This window comes from Alosa alosa, chromosome 22 (assembly GCF_017589495.1).
Source record: "Alosa alosa isolate M-15738 ecotype Scorff River chromosome 22, AALO_Geno_1.1, whole genome shotgun sequence".
NCBI lineage: Eukaryota > Metazoa > Chordata > Actinopteri > Clupeiformes > Clupeidae > Alosa > Alosa alosa.
Window position 1 is genome coordinate 11,935,195 of NC_063210.1, and position 24,592 is coordinate 11,959,786.

The 24,592-nt window shown below is 41.9% G+C and overlaps 3 protein-coding genes across 3 annotated transcripts; 2 read left to right on the forward strand and 1 right to left on the reverse strand.

Moving 5' to 3' along the window:
- Positions 1 to 5,738: 5,738 nt before the first annotated feature.
- Positions 5,739 to 9,672, reverse strand: rgrb (retinal G protein coupled receptor b). Its single transcript, XM_048232709.1, has 7 exons — positions 9,387 to 9,672; positions 8,844 to 9,000; positions 8,503 to 8,624; positions 8,049 to 8,208; positions 7,153 to 7,270; positions 6,774 to 6,887; positions 5,739 to 6,309 (listed from the first exon to the last, which is right to left on the reverse strand). The coding sequence occupies exons 1-7, from the start codon at positions 9,460 to 9,462 to the stop codon at positions 6,181 to 6,183; spliced, it is 876 nt and encodes a 291-aa protein (XP_048088666.1). The 5' UTR covers positions 9,463 to 9,672; the 3' UTR covers positions 5,739 to 6,180.
- Positions 9,673 to 13,794: 4,122 nt separating this feature from the next.
- Positions 13,795 to 18,033, forward strand: lrit1b (leucine-rich repeat, immunoglobulin-like and transmembrane domains 1b). The gene is made up of 4 exons (XM_048232687.1): positions 13,795 to 14,047; positions 14,687 to 15,147; positions 15,543 to 15,848; positions 16,212 to 18,033. Exons 1-4 carry the CDS (start codon positions 13,926 to 13,928, stop codon positions 17,285 to 17,287), a joined length of 1,965 nt encoding a protein of 654 aa, XP_048088644.1. The 5' UTR covers positions 13,795 to 13,925; the 3' UTR covers positions 17,288 to 18,033.
- A 2,557-nt stretch (positions 18,034 to 20,590) lies between these two features.
- LOC125287141 (leucine-rich repeat, immunoglobulin-like domain and transmembrane domain-containing protein 2) lies at positions 20,591 to 23,103 on the forward strand. The gene is made up of 3 exons (XM_048232689.1): positions 20,591 to 20,767; positions 21,105 to 21,883; positions 22,208 to 23,103. The coding sequence occupies exons 1-3, from the start codon at positions 20,643 to 20,645 to the stop codon at positions 23,011 to 23,013; spliced, it is 1,710 nt and encodes a 569-aa protein (XP_048088646.1). The 5' UTR covers positions 20,591 to 20,642; the 3' UTR covers positions 23,014 to 23,103.
- The last annotated feature ends 1,489 nt before the right edge of the window (positions 23,104 to 24,592 follow it).

Here is a 24,592-nt window from a genome sequence, read left to right on the forward strand (position 1 = left end):
TTTATCACTAGGTGGCAGGTCTCGTTAGATCTCTTCCTAGAAACTTTGCAGGCAACACTTTTCAGGTGCTGAAGGGAGAAATGAAAAAGTCGAAGAAAAAGATATTGCAGCAGGTGTGTTTTCGCCAGACAACGCTGGATGAGTCCACCTTTCTACTAAGACAAGATGACTGACCACGACAGGTCAAAAACATTACAAGGAGTGACTGAACACCGTGCTGAGGAGGGAGTTCCATCTTCACCACGAGCCGGGCCTAGCGGAGTGGGTGGTAGGCCGAGTCGCGCTTGCAAGAGGTGCCGAATATGTCGGTGATGGTGACTCATAAAAGACGCCATATCTCCATTTCTAGAAAAAATGATAACTAGCCACTGTTTAGCGTGGATTTCTTAGGAACAGAGGCGTGTGGAAATACACGGTTTGCACCCACTGAAAGCTTAAAGTCTCACCTTTTAAACGAGCCATTGTATGTGTTCATAGCTATAACACAGAATATGCTGTGGCTGTACAAAAATCATCAACAATGGTCTAGATTGCTGGCACACTAGGACAAAGCTTCCGAAAACAGCTTGGCATTCAATGAGTTAAGAAGGTATTTTATTCCGTTTCTGGCACACTCCCTGTATCCGCTCAGAGGATTTTGTCTTTATCTACTTTTTGTGTGTAGTTTATTTTTTGTAACTCAGACCCTGGGCCCTATTCTGCATTATTTGTGATTTGACTGCCAGGAGGAGAACACCTGAGGGCAAAAGATGTGGTAGGACTCAGGGATATTATTTACTTTCCAGGGGCACTCCATATGAATAGTTGCCTTTCAATTGTATTGGGTTGTAGACAGATACAGCATAATTTAAATCAAGAAATAGATTTGTCTTTTTTTTCCTCTTTAAGATCTGGGCGCTATATTGGTGAGGTGTATGTACCCAATTTTAACAGGAAGAGATACTCCCACAGGACATATCAATGAACACTTTCCCTAATGCCGATACGGATGCAAGAAATATATTTCACAGCAGCACTGGGGCCTTTTATTGTATTTATTCTACTTTTTATTTATTTGATTATTTACTGAGCATTTTTATTTTATTTATACATTTAAAAAAACTCAGAAGGTGTCCATCACTGCTGATTCCAGAATTATGTATTCAAGAATGCACATTGATTTGGACATGGAGATTTGGGTGAAAATGTGAAAAAAAAATGTTTTCCATTATTATTCTGCATTTTTACAGCAGCTCGTTAACTTTTGAAAATTTGTAAAATGCAAGCTCTGTCGCTACCACTGCGTCTGCAGCCATTAATGATAGTAATACCAATAAGGATAATTGAAACAGAATTGAAACCTAGGAAGACAGTTAATTTTGCTCTGGCAATAATGCCTTTTTAATCCGGTAACACATAGAGGGATTAGACACGGCTCACTAGAGAGCCCCATTTCATTAACGGGGAGGCCGTTCACCCTGTCACTTTTGGAAATTAAAGGTGACACCTGATGGTCTGCCTGACCACAATCGGTGACCCACCTGTTTCAGAGCAAGAGTAAACGGCTATCACTTAATATTCACCTCAGACAATCTCACCTTGTCCCATTCACTCACATCCCCTTATTTTGCTCGTCAGAGTAATCACAGCAACCAAAGCAACACTAGTAACTGTGGTTCTGTGGCAAATACGTCTTTTCTGTAATTCCCAAAGACGACTATTCACAAAGTTTGCTAATCAGAACAAGAAAGTTTATATGGGAGAGGGAGGGGGGGAGAGAGAGAGAGAGAAGTAAAGAGGCTATCTATCATAGAACTCCTGTGTGAGTGTTGGGTGTTGATAAATTAGAGCAGGAAGCACTAAAAAGCAGTGACGCAAATATGATTTAATCCAGATTATTCTATGCCCTCAATCCCTTAAAAATGATTTCTTAAAAAAGAGCTATAACAGACGTTGCTTGTGTTCATAATGCAAGTAAAGTAAGTACATGCATAAATGTGTAGAATCACAGGCATGAAACGGATTGAAGTGTATCATGTAGTGGTATTATATCGAGCTAAACGTATAACTACACAATTTCTCTCTGTGGTTTAGCATGTGTATGTTTCACTTTCAATCTGTCCCATATAGTCAAACCCTCAGATGAGGCTGGGGAGGGCTGAGTGTGTTGTGTTTATTTGCACACTCTGACGTTTGACCTCTGATGGTGTTCGCTGACCTTTGGACTGGGCGGCGATGGCAGAGATGGCTGTGACAGTGCAGAGACGACAGCGACGCACAGAGGGCAACAGTCTTTTGTTTTTAAATATAGAGCAACTGTAAAGCCTGTGGAAGGGCACTACTTACTCATTTTGGTCAAAGCTAGTGTATTATTATTTTTATTTTCTTCTCTATTATTGTGTTAAATCAGTGGTCCCCAAACTTTTTCTTCCGAGGGCCAGCTCACCATGCCTGGCTCTAAAAGAGGGCCAGAGACTCGGAGTATATCAGTAACCACAAATAGCTTAGTGCTGTGAACAACAGCAGTCTATCTTAGTTGAATATTCCATTACATTTAATCTACTGCAAAAAGAGACTATGAATGAATTTTGCCATACGTCACAGCTTTACCTAATTTTATAACCTTACGGTCATCATATTTAATCACCCAAAAGTCAAGTCAAAGTTGCAAAGATGTAAATCTAAAATTAAGGTCAGTTATAGTCATAATGTTGAAGTTCATGGTACACATGGTATACAAAAGGAGCAGATTAACGTAAGGACTAGAGGCTATACTTCTCAATTAAGTATCTTCATTAAATCTGACTCCTGTTGTTTCTTATTGGATTATCTTCTGCACACAGTCAGTGATGGTTTGGAGATTGTTTTTTGACATTGTCATGGCATAAGTAATTAAAGGATTATTATTGCTGTTGAAATAACTAACAGTCCTATTTTTGAAATTGTCTTATATTAATATGATTATGACTATTATTACAATGATTTATTGTAACTAGATGTACCGCAGAGCGGTACAAAATATGACCGCCGCCCAGTCCAGCACATTTTTTCCACAAAAATAAATCACGCTGAAAGGCCTATATGATTCTAACTGTCTCACTAAATTGCATTATCCACACTCAATTCTCACTGGTATCTGCTAGACAACAAGTACCAAAATATGATTAGTTCATAGATTTCACATGTAAAATTCATTTTATACAACCCCACCCCCATCTTGCCTGTTCATAATTCTGAGAAATTCTTGAAATGTGTGCGTGTACATGTTAATGTGTGTGTGTGTGTGCGTGCTTGTGTGTTTGCCTGCGTATGTGTGTTTGTGCATGTGCATGCATGCGTACATATGTCTACTGTGTGAGTATGTGTCATACGTATGATAACTGTGAATGTATGTGTGTGCGTGTGTATCTGTTTATGCACATGTGTGCACATGGAATGGGTTAATATGACCCCTGGAGGCAAACATACGGACAAAATTGGTCATCCTTGGCCCTACGGTTCTCAAGATATTCACAGAAAACTGTGTCTGCCCTACCCTCCTTTCGGTGGGTCCAGTACGGGGGGGGGGGGGGCTACAGATCAAAACGAAAAACGATGGTTCCATGCTATCCATATGGGGTTACATGCCCACCAAGTTTCGTCTACCCCGGTCTTTCAGTGTCCCGGGAATCCTTGACGGAAATTTGGACATGCGAAAAAGAAAAATAGTAGTAATTACTGCTACTACAACTACTACCCATAGGCCTAGGAGTAGTATTTCTCATTGTTAAGATGAGAGTGTCTGTTGTGATCAGAGGTGTAGTGGTAAAATAAGAGGTGGGTAAACTATGAATTCTGTAAGATCATATAAGGTGGACTGCGCCATGCGGTATCGGATTTTTAAAAAGGCATTCAGAACATGTTTGATTAGGTGATTGTCCAATGTTTTTTTAATGTTAAAGGTTGTAATTGGTGAATAAACTCTTTAGAGAGGTGGATAAACTCTAATAAGAAGTGGATAAACTGTGTTTATTTGCGTTTATCCTCCTCTACATCCCTGGTTGTGATCTCTACTACAGTTTCAGGGGAATCCAGGTCTAGTTTAGCTGTACGTTTGTAAGAGAGAGTGGGTCATTTAGAGCAGTTGCTCTGAAACGTTTCCAACTGGTCCTTATTTAGCCTGTGTAGGCAAAGTATAGCCTACCTCAACAGGAAGGCTGGATTCTCAGAACTCGCATGTAGCCAAGTAATCTGGAGGATCTGTAACACTTCTGGGGATGACATTTACCTGATGGGGGCAATGTTAATCAATGTGTTTGTGTGCCTCAGTGAATGTGTGTATGTATATAGATAGATAGATCCTTTATTGATCCCCAGGGAAAATTCAAGAAATTTGTATAAGAATGTGTATACCTGTGGAGCTTGGATGTATGTGTGAGCTAGCCTGTTGATCTTTCCTTCCAACATTAGAATTTCAGGAATAACTATGGGGTTGTGGCATTTGGGAGAGAAAAATCTGCTCCCAGTTGTTCTGGTTCAGCCCTCTTCTAGAACTGGACATCTAGCATTCCCCTATGCTGTCATATCTCTCATTGTTAAGTCCAGTCCCCTACCATTAGGCTACAATCAAAACCAGCACTGGGATAACACACAATTAAATTGGTATGTGGTTCCATGACACTACATATGGAAGCATGAGAGATGTGAGTCAAATTACATTTTCAGATGGATAAAGTTGCCAGTTATCAACAGTGCTTTCAGAAAATCAATTCATATTGTATAGCCGTTGCTGGTGCATTGCTTTGAAACATCAGCTGTTTCTGGTGTGCGAAGCTTGGCCAAAAGAACGTTGTGTACTATACTGCATGCTGACTGTCAATCTGTCAGAGGTTAGATCTCCGGTATTTCAGGCCCAGGTGAGGCCAAGAATGGCCTCCATGTACAGTGGGAGCACCTCACCAGTCCATGCCCCATGGGTTAGTGTGACAGCAGCGCTTTTCTCGTGGATTATCGCATGGCCACCTGACGTTTTTAGCTACAGTTAATACGTCACACCTCCTTCCCTATCGGCATCCTTGCCTATTATCAGGTTTTACCCCCTCATGTGGGCCTGTTCTCACTTTATGATTCTAACTCCATTCCTAAATAGTTTAATGACTTTAGAAATGTCCAATGTGAACACTATAATTGACATCTTTGAAATGTCATAATTTGTCACACAAGATTGTCATATCTTAGTAACCATTTTATGTTACTGATCTTCTGATAGGTTCAAAACAATAGCATTTGTTTACAGTGAAGTAAGATGGCCAATCAGAGTTCTCAAAGCACAAATTGTTCACTACACACCTGCCTCCTCCTCTGCGTGGTTACTTAGTATTACAGCTCTCTTTTGCCTCCTGATTAAAAGTGAACCATTTACCTAACAGTCCACCAGGTCACATGGAGTAAGACCTAATACAGAGAAGACATCTTTGTTAGCCACTAAGGTTAGCCGTGTGCGTTTACATAAGCTGGAAAGAAACTTCTTCTTGGGAGAGAGCAAGGCTAGCTAAGCTGCTTAGGCCGAGTTGGTCTTGGCATGAGCCAAATAGCCACAACTGTGTCAGACAGGCGAGTGGTCAGCGAGCCCACTGAGTTAGATGACTGGCACACTAGTCTGCTATTTAAGGAAATGTCAACGAAAGACCTGGGGCAAGATCTAATAGAGCCAAGTGCTGGTCTTCTATTGTTAGACAGAGAATTGTGCTGGAATGCTCAAGGTAACTGCATATACACAATTATACAGTGGAATGAAACAGTGCCATTTATTTTATTAAAAAAATCCCCTCCAACATGTTTCTTTATTTGAAGAATAAGAGGTAAATATAATGAAGGCACAAGAGCCATGAAAGTGGGCCTTAAAACAAATCTGTCTGTTTTAGAAATAACTGGCCTATTGCAGAATTGATTCAACTACCATGTCCCAAAACAGCTCTTCATTTTCAGTTACATGACAGCACGTGCCTAAGGCAGAAAGTGGTGAGGAGAAGCAACAACCAAAGTCACCAAAAGACACATGCACCCTACTACATCGCCAACTCTGATAAAAGGAATTCGCAGTGTTTTCTTTAATCTTCACACGTGGGACTCTATACTTCCAATCTATTTGTGATTGTGATTGGCACTGTTTGCATACAGTCACAGCAGATTAAGCAGCGTTTCTATTTCCTTGTGTCATTTTTATTTCCTCTTGTCTGCAACCCTCTGACCAGTCAGCAGCTGCCAGATGCCACCTCTGTAGGCCTCATTGGTAAATGAGTAAAGAATGGCATGGAATATTGGGGAGGTCTTTGCAATCACAGGAAGCATCTGAAACAAGAAAAACAATTCCTTATTACTATTAACCCTTAAAGGAGTAGTGTGACGGGAATGTTGGGAAATTAACATTCTAAAGAATATCTGGGTTCATTGAATTCAACATAGAATTTTAGAACCTTCAATTGTTGCGGAACTTAGAATGTTCAAAAACCTACACCTTTAAGGGTTAATAGACTTTTACATTAAACCCATGACTTTTACATTAGATCATTACATTTGTCACTATTCATGGGTTTCATCAGGTCCCTTTACACAGGTGTATAAAATCAAGCACCCTGATTATCAATGCAGACTGCATGGTGCTTGATTAATACACCTGTGGAAAGGGACCTGATGAAACTCATGAATACCAACACCGAAGATATCAGTTTACTGTTATACAGTTTCCCAGTATACCTTATATGAAAACATTGTGTCATGCTTATTCTGTATTAACCATGAGGAACCCTTCTTACCATCCTTAGCTTTGGTGAGACCAGTTTGGCATTCTCTACACAGGCATATATGCACATAACCACATAAGGCCCCCAGGTCAACAGCAGACACTTCACTGGGATAGTGGTGTTGAACTGAAAGAGACAAAAAGAGATGGTCATCGAATGAAACAGAGCTGGTGTTCATCAGGGGCAAAGCAGAAGGATTAGTGTAGCATCATCACCAATCATAGCTACATTGGTCTTATGCTGTGCACTGCAATTGTACATATATGTATGTAGATTACATATGTCTATATTCAATTTTCAGGTTGGATTTTGAGCATTTAACATGCTTGATGACTTGGCCTTATATAACACTGAAGAAGTTAGGCTTTGTTTGTTTTGTGGAGCTCTGTACCTTGTAGTTGTGAGTCTTCTTAAAATATTTGTAGATGGTGTTATAGGAATCATGCATCACAAATAGAGGGACGAGGAGGTAGACAAAGGTAATAGTCAGCATGTAGGTTGTGTAGTTCCTATGGGGGGAAAAGTGTAAGCTTGAATTTGAGTATGTAGCATTCTTCTACTGAGCTGTTAACATTTTAACAAAGTCTATGCCCCTTATTATTTTTATTTCCAGTTCCGAGGACAAAGCTGCTGGGAATGAGAATATGCAAGTGAGGTGATGGTTTAGAGCAGTAAGATGCTTACTTAAGTAGCTAGCAGCAGCAGCATCATAATCGTGTTCATACATGACAGTACAGATAGACTTCATGCTATCCTATTCTAATTGTACAAGTCTGGTTTTAAAAAGACAGAAAAAGTGTTTTGGTTTTTTTTTAAACAGAAATATTGAAAGAAACTTTGGAAGATTTACTAAATGTTCGTCCCAATCTTTTCTAATTCTCTATAGCATACACTCCAAGGTATTTTCTTTTGTTATAATTTTCAATGGTATGGTGCAATGTGTTTTCTATATACTGTTTCTAAACTCCTTTGTATTTCAGTCGTGTACTGCCCCAAAGAGAGAATTAATTCATCAGCAGGGCATTATGTGGAGTTTGCCCCAAAGTCTGCTTAGTGCAAGGTTATGTTTGAATTCAAACTATCCATTAAAACAGGTGAACAGGTCATTTTAATTTCATAATGTCTAATGTTACACTTACTAATCCATTCCTTACATCCATTTTTTTTGTAATGAACCTTAAGTTGCAAATCCCACAAGGTATTGACTCAACCAGCACTGCTACCACTAGCAGTAGTAGTAATGGTAGTAGTAGTGGTAAAAACAGTAGCTAGGGTGTTACGTTATACCTGTCTCCTTTGGTGTAGTCCAGAGTGCAGCCGACCCTCATTGGCTCAAAGTCAAACTCACCCCAGCCAAAATAGGGCAGAGGGAGAGAGGCCCAGAAGATGGCCACTACCCAGACCGTAGTGCATATGGTACCAGAGGTCGCCCAGAACAATGGCTGCTCTGTGATGGTACAGAGCAATATCAATTCAAAAATCAGAATTTATTTGATAGCCTACATCTCTGACTTCATACTTATGTGGTTTTTTTTTTTCAGTCATCTTAGAGAAAGACACACTGGATATAATTTTTGTTCAGATTCATTGGACATTAAACATAATGATCCAAATATCCAAAATGTGTATGTGTTTACTATAAATGCATAATGAATGTCTTCATTGGAGCCTTTTCAGTCCTTTCAGTCTAAATTCACAGAAATGAAACATTGTTTCTAATGAGTAGTAGGCTATTACTCACTGGTAGCCCAATAGTGATACTTGTCCCATGAAATCACAGCAAGAAAGCTGATAGCTGCATAGATGGAAATTAAGCCCTGGAAGCCATGGTTGATGCATCCCTCCTGACCATATGGCCAGACCCTATTACAAGAGGTTGTTGCATTTTGATATTGAGATTATTATCTTAGTCTTGGACACACAAAACAGAACCACAAAGATTTCAGTGTCTGAATTCTATGTCATACATGTTTGTCTGAATTCTATGTCATACATTTCTCAGTGTACATTTCTTAGAAACCCAATCATCTCCTGAGACGGACAAATGCCAACATAGCGAAGGTCATAAATGAACATCTGTACCTGATATAGCTGGCGTAGGCTTGAATGAGGCCGTTCACATTGAGCATAAGGTCGGCAATATTCAGATTGAACACTATGAAGTTGCTTGGAGTCCTCTGCTCTTTAATTAGCAAAAAGGACAGCGCTGCTATGGAGTTCAGAAAAAATCCTAGAAGACCTGTAGAACAAGCAAGTGTATTCAAAATCACAATAGAGAATTTGACAGTAAGCTAGGCCTACTCCTTCAAGACCATGCAGCCTATTTCGAGGTTAGTGTATTTATGAACAGTACAACAAGTATCAAAGGCTTTGCAACATTTACAATTTTTCATTGGAACCCTCACTGTTTATAGATTTAATATAAAAAATGCATTATTTGATTTCAACGGATGTTAGCCTACATGTTTTAATGTAAAATGTAACAGCTTCAACAAATTCTCTATTTAGCCTACGTTTTATTGGGAATCTCCTGTGGGTCTACGTTAACCTGTTTCTTATGCTTGTAGTCTTTCCATAAACAATGTCTTATGCATGTGACCGTCTGCACATGACAGCATCACTTACCCTCAACAAGCAGAGCAGTGCCGAATCCAAACATATCAAAATCAGTAAAGCCCTCCGGTAAAGTATAGGCCGCCATTTTTAGCGGTTTGATTTCTCCCAGGTATTGGTTTGTGTCTCTGACTATAAAGTAGAGCGCAATGAGTTTTGAAGCTCAAGTCTTTATAGGGTCTGTTTCACGTGTAAGGGCGTAAAAGGCATTAATCTGGTAAAACCTCCTCGGAATCCCTCAAAGAATTTCCTCATTACAAACCAGGGGCCGAAAGGATTCGACACAAGCTTTGCTTCATTGCGCAAGTTTCTGTAACAGTGGACTGACAGAATGCGCTATTTTTGCGCACACTAACCTTCCTTGTTTTGCCAGATGCCGTGGGAAGTTGTGCTAAATTGCTTGCCTTTTGCCATCATCGAGCTAATGCAACTTTCAAGCAACTATTGTAGTCTGTGATATTTGTCGTTGGGCTCAGAGATACAAATAAATAAAAATAAAAACATAGTCATTGTATGGTTTTAGGGATAAGGATAGTGCCTGTAAATTGTAGACAACTTTCACAAATAGATCTCAGTTCACTTTCTCATGTATGCAAATGAAGTATGCAAGAAAATAGCTGTTTAAGTTACATTTAAAAATGCAAGTGGATTTTGATCTCCAATACTCTGCACAGTAATTCATCTATAACAGTTACTTCACCATAAGACTTTCAGTTGAGCCATTAACCTATAATCTCTTTATGTTTGAGAAATCTAAAGCTCTGTGGGTAGCCTAATCAAGCTCTGTAAGTTGTGTTCTGTGTTGGTCAATTAGCCTAGTAAGTTTCAATGTCCCCTATGTAAAGTGAAGGTATTAGAGGACACAATATTCAAAAGTGTTCTCAATGAAAAGGGATAGTATTCTATATTTGTATCTATTAGGGTCAACCACTATTAGATCAACATTGTGTCATATTTCATCAATAACATATTTTGTCATCACATTATGATTGCACCTTCAGTGTGTGTAAATTTAAATATGGGTGGGGAAAGAAATAAAAATAAAGGCTCATTTAGCCTTTATGTTGAATTGAGTAACTCAAAAAAGTTACCATGTCTTTGTGGAAGTAATGCGGCTCACGGTAGGCACAGTCATAAGCCTCTCTTGGCACATAGGCTACCACACCGCTTTCACTGGAAATAAAGCCACATAACAAAGACTGCACTGAGACACAAAGGCAGGCTAAATGTTTGTGGAATTTCAGAGTATTGTGAAACGGCAAAGACGTGTGAGTGCGAACACAAATCCCAAAGCAAGTGTGAGTGACCGGTCTGTGAGTGACTGGTCTGTGTGCCGCTGCTCACATGTCAGCTACGAAGCCTGACCGCGGCACTAGTACCTCCGGCAGATGTTCCCTGGCGGGCTCCAAGCTTAGGCCAGCAGCTGTAACACAAGTAAGCTTATTTGATGTGCTGCAAAATTCACATGTACAGTGGACTGTGTTCGAGGCAGCACTAAATACTGTATGCATTAATATTAAGTCCCTGATAGGCATAGAATGCCCGGATTAAAGGCTTTCCAGATGTCTGTCAGAGGCATTCAAATCCCATCCTGCTTTGACCCTAGAAGCCAGCACCTGGACAATGACCTGTCTTGAGGACACCTTTAAAGTAATCTAGATGGTGTTTGCCTTTTTTGGGGTCTGAGAGAGACATTGGAGAAACATATTTTTGACTCTTTTCATGAAGAGGGAGTTTGGTTTGGGCCATCTTTTTGAAGCTGTCACTACACCAAAAGAGACATTTTAGAGAGAGAAAAAAATCAGAGAACAAAACAAATGTCTGCCAATGCATTGTGTGAGAGTCTTTGCATGCATACCAAATGTTGTGTGTAAAAGGTCTTTTGAACAAAATTTGGAGTCATATAAAGACTGTGGCAGTGGTGTTCAGAACATCACATTTAAATGCTTTTTTTGGAAACTTTGACCTTTTATAAGACAAAATAGCCTACTGGCACAAGCATGTCTTGAGATAGTGAGATATGTCCCCTGGATGGACAGTCATGAAATTTGGTGTGAATCTAAAGAATGTGGTATGTCGATGCAGCATGCCAAATTTTAATAGCTTTGAAGCTTTTCACGAGATATTGGCCGTTGGCAGTCATTTGTTGAATGAGCCAAATAAAACATCAGGAGATGTGATCAAATCTGACTAAGTGTACACATACCAAATTACAAATAGTTTAAACGGCTCTTGAGATATACTGTAGAAATGCGTAAGTTGCAACGCCCCATATGGACATAATTTAAATAAATTGGCGTGTGTCAATTGTCGTGGTGATCCTACAAATCAAATTTTACACAGTTCGGAATGAACATCTCTTCAAAAGATATTGACAATTGAAGTGCCACGTTTTTGCATTTCAATCTGGTGCTACACCACAAATGAGTTGTCAGGGGCTTGATTGATGCGGCCTCTTTGAGACCAATTAACCACAAAAATGCCCACCAGGTTTCATGGGGGGTGGATATTCTGGTGTCCAGGGAATCGCCGACCAAAAATTACTGAGCCAAAAAAAAAAAAGTTTGAGGACAAACCCCATATAACCCATAATTATCATACTGAAATAAAGGGAGAAAAGATGCTATAAAAACTAAATGTTAAAAACCTAACCTTCCCTTGCCTGGAGCTTTCCAAACATGAACAAGGTTTATGCACCTTGAACCTGTAACACAATCATAGAATGATCCAACTTCAATCAATGCCACTGTAATTTTGAAGGATATAGCAGAAGAATAGTTGAAATTCAATTAAAGGATATATCAACATTGCTGTGTTTACAAAAGTGCAGACACAAATGTAGGTACAGAGTAATGTAAAGCATAGCATTTCAATCAAGACAATCTGAGACAGTGCCCAGTCTAGCCAGTTGAAAACGTAACCTGGATGATCGAAGGTGTAATGACAGCTACATGTGAGTGAAACAAAAAAAGTGTAAATAAGATATGTTTTTCCATGTGAATGGCTTCACAGCCATTACAGGATACTGTTGTCTAGAGGTTCACACAAGGTTAGTCTAGTAGGGCTTTTGTTGCTTCAAACAATGAGTTGTTGTGCTTTCTAGGGCAAAGATGGAGACGCGAGATTAAGGGGGAAAGAAAAATCAGGAGCACTGTGTTACTCAATTAGTAGTTAAGCTTTTAGCCTTTAAAACAAAAGAGTTGTTTTCAGTATTCAATGTACAGTACTGCATGCATTGCATGCAACTGTAGGTTTTTAAAACCAGCTACAGTGTACAAAATACATATTGGCTATTTTTTTATTTTAAACCAAACCCATAACTTACTCCCATATCCCTGATTGTTTTTGCCCAGTGCTGAATTTGTGGAGCTCCACTCCAGTGTCGGATTTTCAGTGGAAGCTGGTCTTTTCCTCATGCTGGTTAAAGGCTGAGGCTCACAAAGAAACTCCAGAAGGTAGTAACTCTTCAAATCTGGTCACAGGCTATTAAGGGCGACTGGTTTAACAGAGCTTTTTGGATAAGTGATCACAAAAAAACATAGTTAAAACATCAACAACAAAAACAAATTTACTGAGACATTTACTGACTTGGAATGTAAGTTTTTTTTAACATAGATACATCAGTATTCAGTTTATTCACCTCATAAGGGGAGCTGAAGTGACACTTAGTTGTGAGTTGTGCTAGATGTGTGTTGGGATGAAAACAACATATCTGTCCTTACTGCCACCTACAGGCATAATGTGAACAAATATTAGCAGTCTGAACATGACTGATTTTGTTGATATTTGTAGAGTTTGAGTGAAAAATGTGTTTGTCATCTACATGTAGTGTAAAACAAAGCATTTAAGTAAGATTGTAAGTAAGTAAGATTGGCACACTGAAAAAACATTTTCTCCTATTTAAATTATTCTTTGACATGTTTTTATTCCGATTAAATTGATGTTGAGGAATTAAACAAAAGTATTTATCATTGGAAATACATTGTGGAAAGAGATGCAGGATCTGTATGAGGAATAGTCTTTCTGTTACCAGTTTCTCACTTAACAATTACAAATACAAAGTAATTATACACAGTTTCATGCATTTATGTATAAAATACATTGAAAAGAATGTATTTGATATAATATACAATGCAAATATAAAATCAGTTCTGTTTTAGACATTTAATTTTTTTACATCAGATCAGTACAGTACAGTACAGTCTGTCAGCCAATGGTAGATGATAGAGAAGTTCCAAACATCGTCAGAGCCTTTATTATTACCCCTCAGTCACTGCCTCAGACCTACTGCTTCTGTATATAAACAACGGGCACCCATATAGCCTATCAGCTTCTAGGAAGCAATAATCGCGTCAATGAAAATAACCCAAGTCCTCTCCTTAATCCTAGTCGATCCTTTTTATCTCAGGATTCAGCGCAGCACAGTCCAGTATGGGCCACTAGCCGAGCAGGACAGTACGATGCCGCGGATGCTGGAGGAATAAGCCAGCGCATCTCCTCCCCACGGATGTAGGAATAGTCCAGTAGAATAGAGCCAAGAAAGCAGTCACCATGTTGGGCCGTGCAGAGTTAGCGTTCTGTGTGGCGTTGTGTTGCCTTCCTATGGTTTCCTATTCCTGCCCTTCTCAGTGCAGCTGCTTTTATCATAAGCTGAGTGATGGCTCCAAGGCAAGGTAAGGGCTAGAGACATTGCAGAACAGCTACATTGCAATTACATTTTAAATAGATGGCAAACTTGCATATTTTTTGTTTTTTTAGAAAACATTTGAAAACATTTGTGCTGTTTGTTTTGCACCATTTTGTTGGATAGCAGATTTCAGGACTCTTTATTTAGTGTGGGATTAACTTGTGCATGCTTTTTAATCTTCTTTCCTTGTTAGGCAGTGTGCTCTGCAGTGTAGCTCTCACACATACTGCACATAAATGAAAGCTTCTCTGCCTCAAAAGAAAAGAAGCAAAAATATTGCTTTTAAAAATATCAACTGTATAACAATAAATTGCAAAAAAAATAAGTAAGAATAGAGAATGGAAATGTTAAGATCTGTATTCATTTCTCAGAGTTTATTTTATCTTCCTGCATCAGTGTTTGGAGAAGAGTTAACATTAGAAAGGCCGTGACAGGTCATTTTGACCGCTAAATAATTTTTTGAAAAAATACTTTCTTAAAAAAGAAAAATAGTTCTGCTGGTGAAATTTTGAGTTAAATTCCAAGAACCGCCAAATGTCCACCTTGTTTAATAGTAGTTTGACATTCTTGGCAGTTCTAGTGTGAGAGTGATCTGTTGATTAGCGCAATCTATTTCTCTACTCAGGAGCGTCCTCTGCAATGACCCAGAGATCACTTTCATCCCAACCAACTTCCCACTGGACACGTCCAAGCTGCGCATTGAGAAGACGGCCATCACACGTATCACCAGCCAGACCTTCCATTACCTCAGCAACCTGGAGTTCCTGTGGATGTCCTTCAACTCACTCTCCTCCCTGAACGTGGACAGTTTCCGTGGGCTTTCCAGCCTGGATGAGCTGCGACTGGATGGGAACGCGCTCACCTCCTTCCCCTGGGAGTCCCTGACGGACGTGCCCAACCTGCGTCTCCTGGACCTCCACAACAACAAGATCACGGCCATCCCCAGTGAGGCCACCCTCTACATCAAGAACCTCACCTACCTGGATCTGTCCAGCAATAGCCTGACCACCGTGCCCACTGACGTCCTCAGCACATGGCTCAATGTGAAACCCTCCATAGACCCGGACAGCTCCAAGATGATTTTGGGTAGGGCTGCACATTGGATCATTCACTATTATAGTATTTGAGGATAGGGTTGTGATGGCTGTGTGATGTGATACAGATAATTGTTTGTGAAGAACAAAAATATCATTGCAAGTGTCAAATGTAAAAATATATAAATATAATTACTAACACAAGAATGCTGAGACAAGGAAATTAATTTCTGTGTAGTAGAAAAAATAATATTATTTCTTGATGCTACATACTATATAATGTTTTTTCCTAAACCCTTTGTTCACCAACACAGAACATAATATGTAATGCACAGAACATGACATGCGATGCCAATGGCCGCATAATCATTGTTCTTTGACAATTAATTGTGCAATATATTTAGCAAAACACTCTGATTAACCTTATAATATTGTTTGTGTTCATAGGTCTGCATGACAACCCTTGGATTTGTGACTGCCGCCTCTTTGACCTGGGGCAGTTCCAGAAGAGCCCGTCATCGGCGGTGGCGTTCATCGACACCCGCCTGCGCTGCGCCGAGCCCGAGAGCCTGTCCGGCGTGCTGTTCGGCGACGCCGAGCTGCGGCGCTGCCAGGCCCCGCGCGTGCACACGGCCGTGGCGCGGGTCCGCAGCTCGGTGGGCAATAACGTGCTGCTGCGCTGCGGCACCGTCGGCGTTCCCATCCCCGAGCTCTCGTGGAGCCGCGCCGACGGCAAGCCCATGAACGGCACAGGTGAGAACGCTCTCGCTATTGGCGTGTCAGCGAGCATGCCGGTGTACCGCTCCACTCGCAAGCTATAAATAAGTCGGCAGTCCGTTACATAACTGTGCCATTTATTGTTGCCGTGGTGGAGGGAAGGGCAGAGGCCAGATCAGGCGGCGGCGGTTTAAGCCGGTCCTCAGAGACAATTCTCTTGGGATCAGAGTGTTTATCTCTGCCGGGCATTAATGTGGGTTTGTTGTCGGCACCATTTCTCTCTTCTTTTGTGTAGCACCGGTTGTTTGTAGGTCACACCACTGAATGGTAAATTAGTTTTTCAGTGACTGCATGGCCACGCTGTTCTCATATGTGGTGCGGTTCTCTGTGTTTTTACAGTCGAGCAAGAGGTATCGAAGGAGGGCATCATCTGGTCTATCCTAAGTGTGCCGGCCGTGTCCTACCGCGACTCGGGGAAGTACGTCTGCACGGCTACTAACTTTGTGGACACCGCGGACGCCATCATCTCCCTTGTCATCTCGGACACGTTCCGCTCCGAGGAGGTCGTGTCCTCGGGCTCTCGGAAGAACCGGGGCAAGAAGGGCGGCAGTGGGATGGGCCGTGCCGCCTACCAGGAGAAGCTGATCGCCCGCTACATGCCCCCGTCCACCACGTCCGGCTCGGTGCCCATCATTGAGCCGCTGGGCACTGGCCGCGGGTCGCTGAAAATCGAAAGCTACAGTGTCTCGGACGGCGTGTCAGAGGGCCAGACCACAGGCGGTTCGACGGTCATGGATGGCTCGTCCATGGAGATCGCCAAGGAGGTGCTGTCCAACCTGGCGGCCAACGCCTCGTCCCTGCAGCAGGGCCCCGAGCGGCGGATCGTGCGCTCGGTCAAGGTCATCGGCGACACTGACCACACGGTGTCGCTCAACTGGCGCGCGCCCATGGCCACCAACACCACATCCTTCAGCGTGCTCTACGCCGTCTTCGGCGAGCGCGACATGCGCCGCATCAACGTGGAGCCCGGCAAGAACCGCATCACCATCGAGGGCCTGGTGCCCAAGACCAAGTACATCGCGTGCGTCTGTGTCAAGGGCCTCATCCCCAAGAAGGAGCAGTGCGTCATCTTCTCCACGGACGAGGCGGCCAGCGCCAGTGGCACGCAGAAGCTCATCAACGTGGTGGTCATCACCGTGGCCTGCGTCATCGCCGTGCCGCTCACGCTCATCGTCTGCTGCGGTGCCCTCAAGCGCCGTCTGCAGAAGCTGCTCGGACGCAAGTCCAAGGACATCCAGGACTCGTACGTCACGTTCGAGACGCTCTCGCCGGGCACCAAAGCCAAAGGGATGGAAGGGGAATACCTCACGCGACTCAACCCGGATGAGTCCAACAGGCTCCTCTCGGCACGCTCCAGCGTGGACTCGGAGGCCACCGCCAGGACTGAAGGCCCTCCCAACGAGTACTTCTGCTAATCCAACTGCCAGAGTGGACCGTTCTAAAGGCCAGAGGCCAGCACACCGAGCCACGCACTCACTTTTACAAACACTAAAACTGGCTCAACAACACATTTGTGTTGTGTTGTATGATAAGAGTGAGGCCAGCTTTAACTGACCTGTGAACCCTTATTGGCCGTTTGGTTCTCTGGAGGACAGGTGACCCAATGCTGTGAAGGTGTTAGAATGTGCCTGCAGGGCTAGTGGGAGCGATGTTCATTAATGTTTCTGTAAAGTCATTGATGCATATTACTATTTATTTCATAACCAAATCACCCTCTGATTGGTGCGCTGTGATGAACAAAAGGGAACCTGAGGAAAAAAAATATTTCATTTTTTCATTTGACTACCTGTTTTTTTATACGTCATGCACTTTTTTGAGACATATACCCATGTAGTGGTTTGTCTTTCAGATGATACTTTGCTAGAGTACCTGAAGCCCATCTCATTGAGAGGATGGTACATCCACAATCCACTCAAATAACTCAACAAGTACCTTCTTCTTTTATCAGTGTTTGATTCACAAAAATGAAAAAAAAAAAACTAGGCCCAGTAAACAACAAAATAACTTTTTAAAAATATAAATCTATGTACTGTGTGAGTTAATATGCCAGGTCGACTGTGTTTCAATTCTAACCTAGAATAATGTACATTTTGTATAATCTCTATTTATCTCATAAGATCATATAAGTCTAAATGTATGAAGGAATAAATCTTTTTCTATAGTGGCGTGGTGATTTGTGCATTTTTTTCTCTGAAAATGTGTCAGTACACTATGGAAATTAAACATGTCATAAAACAGACTAGAAGTCACCTAAAGGTCAGAGGGAAAGGGTAAGGATGACAAGGCAGACAGGAAACACGTCTGTGAAAATTCTGAATGAGTGACAGCTGCCTTGCTGGGGTCTGACTAGATATAGTCCACTAAGTTTATAACCATGACTGGACAAGTTTTTTTTGTCACACCTAATTTAAATTCATTTTATGGTTAATTTAATCAAGCCATAAATTGGATTCATATTTTTGATTTGGAATGCTGCAACAATTCATTGTTACTTTTTTATATACACTGCCGTTCAAAAGTCTGGGGTCACTTAGAAATGTCCATTTCACTCCATTATAGACAGAATACCAGCTGAGATCAGTTGCATTGTTTTTTCAATCAGGGCAGCAGATTCTCCAATTTTTTTTTTTTCAGTTAGCCTTTTAAAATGATATCAGTTTAGTAAACAGAATGTGCCTTTGGAACATTGGATGAATGGTTGTTGATAATGGGCAATGTAGATATTGCATTGAAGCCATTCAGCCATTTCTTTTTACAACAGTCATTTACAACATTAATGATGAAACAAGAACATTTCTAAGTGACTCCAAACTTTTGAACAGTAGTATAGTTTAACCTTTGCTTTTTTAAGGTTTTCAATCACCCTAAATATTTAAGGACCACTAAAAATACCATGCTCCATTTTGGTTCTTAAAAGTGACGCAGAGGGGGATTAAGTGTAAGAAGCTTGCTTCAGTGAACCAGTGAACTTGCCATGTGAAAATATTTTGCGTGCATTTGGTCCTGTTTCAGTGAGGTTGATTGCACAAAAAGACAAATCAGACCAAAAATTGCCATTATGTTGCAATATCAATTTTATTTTATTATATTTACAATTATAAACGAAAGGACCCTAATTTGAACGACTGTTTGAAGTGGGCCAACCGCAACAAGCAAAAATGTACTAAAGCTAATTTAACAACAATATGTTTTTCTCATTTATAATTATGAGCACAATAACATGAACATCAGTGTATCAATGCAATACTCCCCCACAACACACAATAGCTTTTGTTCATGCATGAGAGACTTTGTCATTTAAATTAGGGCCCATAACTGTCTAGAGAGATGAATAAAATAAATATACAATGTTGTATACTTATACTCCCATATTCTGTGTAGAGAGAGTCCAAAAGAGAGAGGAGAGAGACATTTGTTGAAACCAGGTCGATCAGTCAAGCTGATGCTGATGCTGTGATCATTTTCACTTCTGAAGAAACTTTCTGTGTAGGATATAAAGTTATATAATATGCTAACATATAATTAATTCACACAGACATGTGCACACACACACACACACACACACACACACACACACACACACACACACACACACACACACACACACACACACACACACACACACACACACACACACACACACACAGGTAGGGCGTGTGCATGCGGGGGCGTGCATGCGTGTCAGAGCTCTACTGTCCAACAGCAGACAGCCACAATGACCATATATGGTGTCCAACACCTCACCTCAGCTGTAATTAATGTATGTATAGTTATACAGCAACTGACTAATTTTCTGTGGCAAAATGCAGTATGTTGCATAAAACAGTTTTACACCCACATGGCTTCATTAATCTTTAGTCACTTTTTAAAAACATATTTAAATGTATGCTATTATATATTTATATTTTAGTGAATCATATTAACACATATTTTTGCATTGCCGAAGGGTGTGTGTTGGGCTGAAACTGGCATGCTGTGACACTCTAAATGCAGACATCTAAGACTGCTTGCTCTGCAGAACCAGCCGATAAGTCAGCTTGAGGAGTATGTGACAGTGCTCTTGTCTCCTAGAGACCATCGTGCTTGACCTGATTCCATCCTGTCGTGCAGCAGGACACCCACAGCTCTGTGCAGCCCTCTGCTGTCCTGAAGTGGGCTGTCGGTCAGCTCCGAGATCTAAAAAGAGAGTTGCCTCCCCGCAGGGCATGGAGAAAGGTAGCCTGGTGATGTCACAGATGGCACGACAAGTGGAAAATGTCTCCCCCCTCCCATTCACCACATGGTCGACTAGACAGAGTAACTGTTTGGAGTCAAACAGGTATCAGGTAGAATGATATCCATAATACCTTGAGGCAAATATATTTCTCTATGACTTTAATACACTTTTATGAAAAACTATGAATATATTATATTGTTTTGTTTTGCTTTACTTTTGACAGAACAGAACAGAACAGATATTCAACTCCTTTCTCTGTGACTCAATTGGCAACATCCAAATTTTTTTTAAATACATTTCACATATGTATGTTTTACATAACTTTCATTCCTCACCTCAGCATCAGAACTTTCACAACTCCAGGAACTGCACTCAAAGATGTGCAAAACGTCCCTCTTCTGTCACACATCTCGATTTGTTTAAACTGCTGGTTGTTTTCCTCAGATCTCTGATCTGCGTCAAGACGCCCAGGAGGATTAGCCGTAATAAGCTTACTTCGCCAAACCCATGCTCAGCTCCCAGGCAACGCTCCACATGCAAACTCTCCATAGCATATGGACCATAGGAATATGGACACCATCTATGGAACACTAGCCATCATCTCTGTCCTCCTTCAAATCAACTCTGTATCATCTTTCTGTGTCACTGGCTGTTCCTGCACCGATGATGGCTTCGGAAGGTAAGAGTGCCTAAGATGATGATATATCGGTAGATTCCAGTCTGTGTGTTGTCTGGTTTTCGTGAACGTAACTGCTGTTCACAATCAACTTGTCAACCTAAAATGACAATTTAGGCAAAAAGTGAATCTAAATTCCTAAGCACAAGCCATTTTAATTAATAAATGGCTTTGCATTGTTGTTATTTTGTGCGGGCTGGTATTGTGTATTGTGTTTTACTACTTGTGACAGATGCTGGTGCTAGAAAATAGGCTACTATTATGACCTATCATGACTATTACCTACAATACCTCATGATCATGTCACATCATAGTTCACTATGGTCACCCCAATCTCTAGGTCCCTGCTTTGTATGGAAACCTCCCTGGGCAGAATCCCCAACAACATCCCTCCCGACTTCACCAAAATCCGCGTAGAGAACTCCCACCTAACCGAGATCCCCCAGAGGTCCTTCTCTAGCGTCAGTGCCTTGGAGTCTCTGTGGCTGAACTTCAACGACATCACCCTCATGAACATTAAGAGCCTGGAGGGTCTGACCAACCTGACCGAGCTGAGGCTTGAGGGCAACAAGCTGCGGTCCATCCCCTGGACGGCATTCCAAGACACCCCCAACCTGAAGATCCTGGACCTGAAGCACAACCGGCTAGACGTGCTCCCGGAGAGCGCCCTGCGACACTTGTCGGGGTTAACCTACTTAGATTTATCTTTCAATCAGCTTACGGTCATCTCAAGGGATGTCTTTCTTAACTGGCCCCGCTTCCAGCGTCCGAGGCCGGGCAGGAGCGAGGAGAGAACGGCCAATGCAGTGCTCGCCCTCCACGACAACCACTGGCTGTGCGACTGCCGCCTGAAGGGGTTTGTGGAGTTCATCAAGTCGGTCAGTCCGCCGGTCATCCTCATGAACTCCTACCTGACCTGTGCCGGGCCTGCCTCCAAGGAGGGCAAGTTCTTCCATGAGGTGGAGCTGACAAGCTGCATGAAGCCCGAGACGTCCACTGCACAGGCCAACGTCACACTGCCCCTTGGGGCCAGCACCTCACTACAGTGCCTGGTGAAGGCCAGACCCGAGCCTGTGGTCCGATGGATCTACAACCTCAAGAACATCCGAGGATTCACAGGTGAACTTTGAGCTTTCTGATGCAATAACTACCTTTTCAGCTTGCTATATTTCCCATGTATGCACACATAGTTATTATTCCAGTTTTACATTGTTAACATTGTCTGACTCACAGAGGGCTTTCCTCTTCTATTTCCTCTAATCGTTTCTCAGAAATAATAATGGCATCTAATACACTTATACACTGCAGTGCATTGTGTAATGGTTTGGTGAAACTAATGAAAAATAACATTGTTATTGACACGCAGTATCAACCAGAGTAACAACCACAGGCATTTCTATAATCCCCTGACCTCCGGCGTTCTCTTGTTTCTTGGGGCCACAGTGTCCCAGACACAGGTGGATGAGGACACCATTAACTCCCAGCTCCTAATCCCATCCCTGCACCTGGTCGACCGCGGCGTCTATACCTGCACCGCCAACAACTTCATCGGCAACTCCTCCGTCCGAATCACCGTCAATGTCTTGGCGAGCAACGTCTCCTTCAAGGCCTCCGCGCCCTACCCCCAGGCCTCCGCCGAGGATAACGTCTACATCGACTTCCGCATTGCCAAGCAGACGATTTACGGCATCACTGTGGAGTGGTTCGCCGTCACGGACAACCCAGCAAACACCTGGTACACCATCCACTTTGGCCGCTTTGACACGCCCAAGGCGGAGATGATCTACATCGGCCCGGGCATCACTAGCTATTCAGTGGACAAGCTGCAGCCCCTCACTAAATACAAGGTGTGCGTGGCGCTACGGAACCAGACGCCGCTCGCTGGTCAGTGCATCGTCTTCATGACAGGCAGCGACGTGAACGAGCTGGAGAAGCGCGAGCGCCTCATCCACATCATCGTGATCGTGTGTGCCATGGTGCTGGCCGTGCCCGCCGGCATGTACGCCTGCACCACCGACGCGCGCGTGGGCTGCTGCCACCGCCTGACCGAGGTGGCGAGGTCCATCCAGGAGCACCGTAAGCGGGTGGAGCGGAGCAGCGACGCAGCCAGCGGCGAGCGGCAGGGCACCTTCGACAGCCTCCAGGCGGCTAGCGACGAGGGCCTGTGCCGGGAGTCTGTCGAAGATGGCAGGATGCGGCGGCGGTCCGAGGACAAAGTGCAGAAGGGCAACAGTGCCCAGCTCTACTGACCAGCTCACTCGGTTTAGATATTTACTGAAACACATGGTCTAAATTCAACAACACATGTAAGGTCCGCACAAGTAATATAGTTTTGTAACCCCCCCACCCTCTGTGCAATATTGGAGTGACATCAGGGCTACACCAAGACTGATAAGTGTCAATAAAACAATAAAACAAAACAAAATTAACCTCAGCCTAAACACAGAGCTCAGATTTACATCACATCAACATCACAGACAGCTGCACCTGAAAATACAAGGCAGTATAGGCTAAGTTGAATAAGTCCTCAGGAGAAGAGTATTATTTGACATGGTAATATTTCATGAATAGAGATGTTTAAGAATTGTCCAACAGTCTGCAATGAGGGGAAGAGAGGATTTAGATGCCTTCTAAAAGACAAAGGGACATTATCCTCCACTTTATTTGGAGGAATGTCATAATTTATTTTTTATTTGTATTATTTTGTGGAATCACAGTATGTATCCAGTGTTATTTATTTTCAAAGATTCATTTGATACTTCTAGGAAAAGGGAAATACTATGTATTCGATTTGTTAATAATTCCAAAGCTCATGTGAATCATTCATGATTTGTTTACCAGTTGATTTAAATAAATGCCTTATAAATATCTCTTTGTTATCTGTATGTTGAACTACAATTATTATCTGTGATGGGCCACACATAATTTCACCTGTGCACCCTCAATAAATTCAGATACACAGACTGTTACCTCATTCTCAGCGTTCACAAGTACAGGTGGATTCGGCTGAATATCCTCTCTCAATTAAAGATCTCATAAATCCAATTCATAAGTAGACTGGTTATTGCTTCAACAGATAAAGAGTGAAAATCAACTGGAAATAGTATATATTATAAACTGACTTTCAGATTTCTCTAAGCCAGCTGCCACAAGTGGCTCTCACATTGAATGACATTATCACCCTTGTGGTATGTTCCACAAGGGTCAGACTTTTGTCTTATAGATGTCTTTCCCCAAAACAAAGCAGAAACACATGTGGAATATAGGGAGGCTAAAATGTACACAAATAAAGAAAATGGCAAACATGCTAAATGTTCCCCAATGATAACACATTTTAATTCAACAGTTACAAAAATAAAATAAAATACAAAAAGATAAATACTATAAAATATATCATATATGTTTATATATGTGAAATATATTCCAATGCTCTATTTCATGGTGAAAGATGAGAAACCAACTTTGTTGAGACGGAATAAATGCGGGTTGTTCGTTCAAACGTGCCATTATTGTTGGTAATCCGATCATGTACAGTAGTGTTTATACTTCTCAGAGTGCTTTGAAAGCTGCATATCATGAATAACTGAATGTGGCTTATTCACATGCAAACACATGAACTTTCCCGTGCTATTCTGCTCTGTCACACCATGGTAAGTGCTGGATTAGGCAACAGACATTATAAAAAATCAGTATATAAATAGCTCAGTGTACTTGAGCAAGGTCTATGAAAGTCAAAGTCAGTCAACTTTATTATCCCGAAGAGGGGAAATTCATAAACAATCTACTTAAACGAATACTATCAACAAAACTCACCGCAAATGTGTGAAG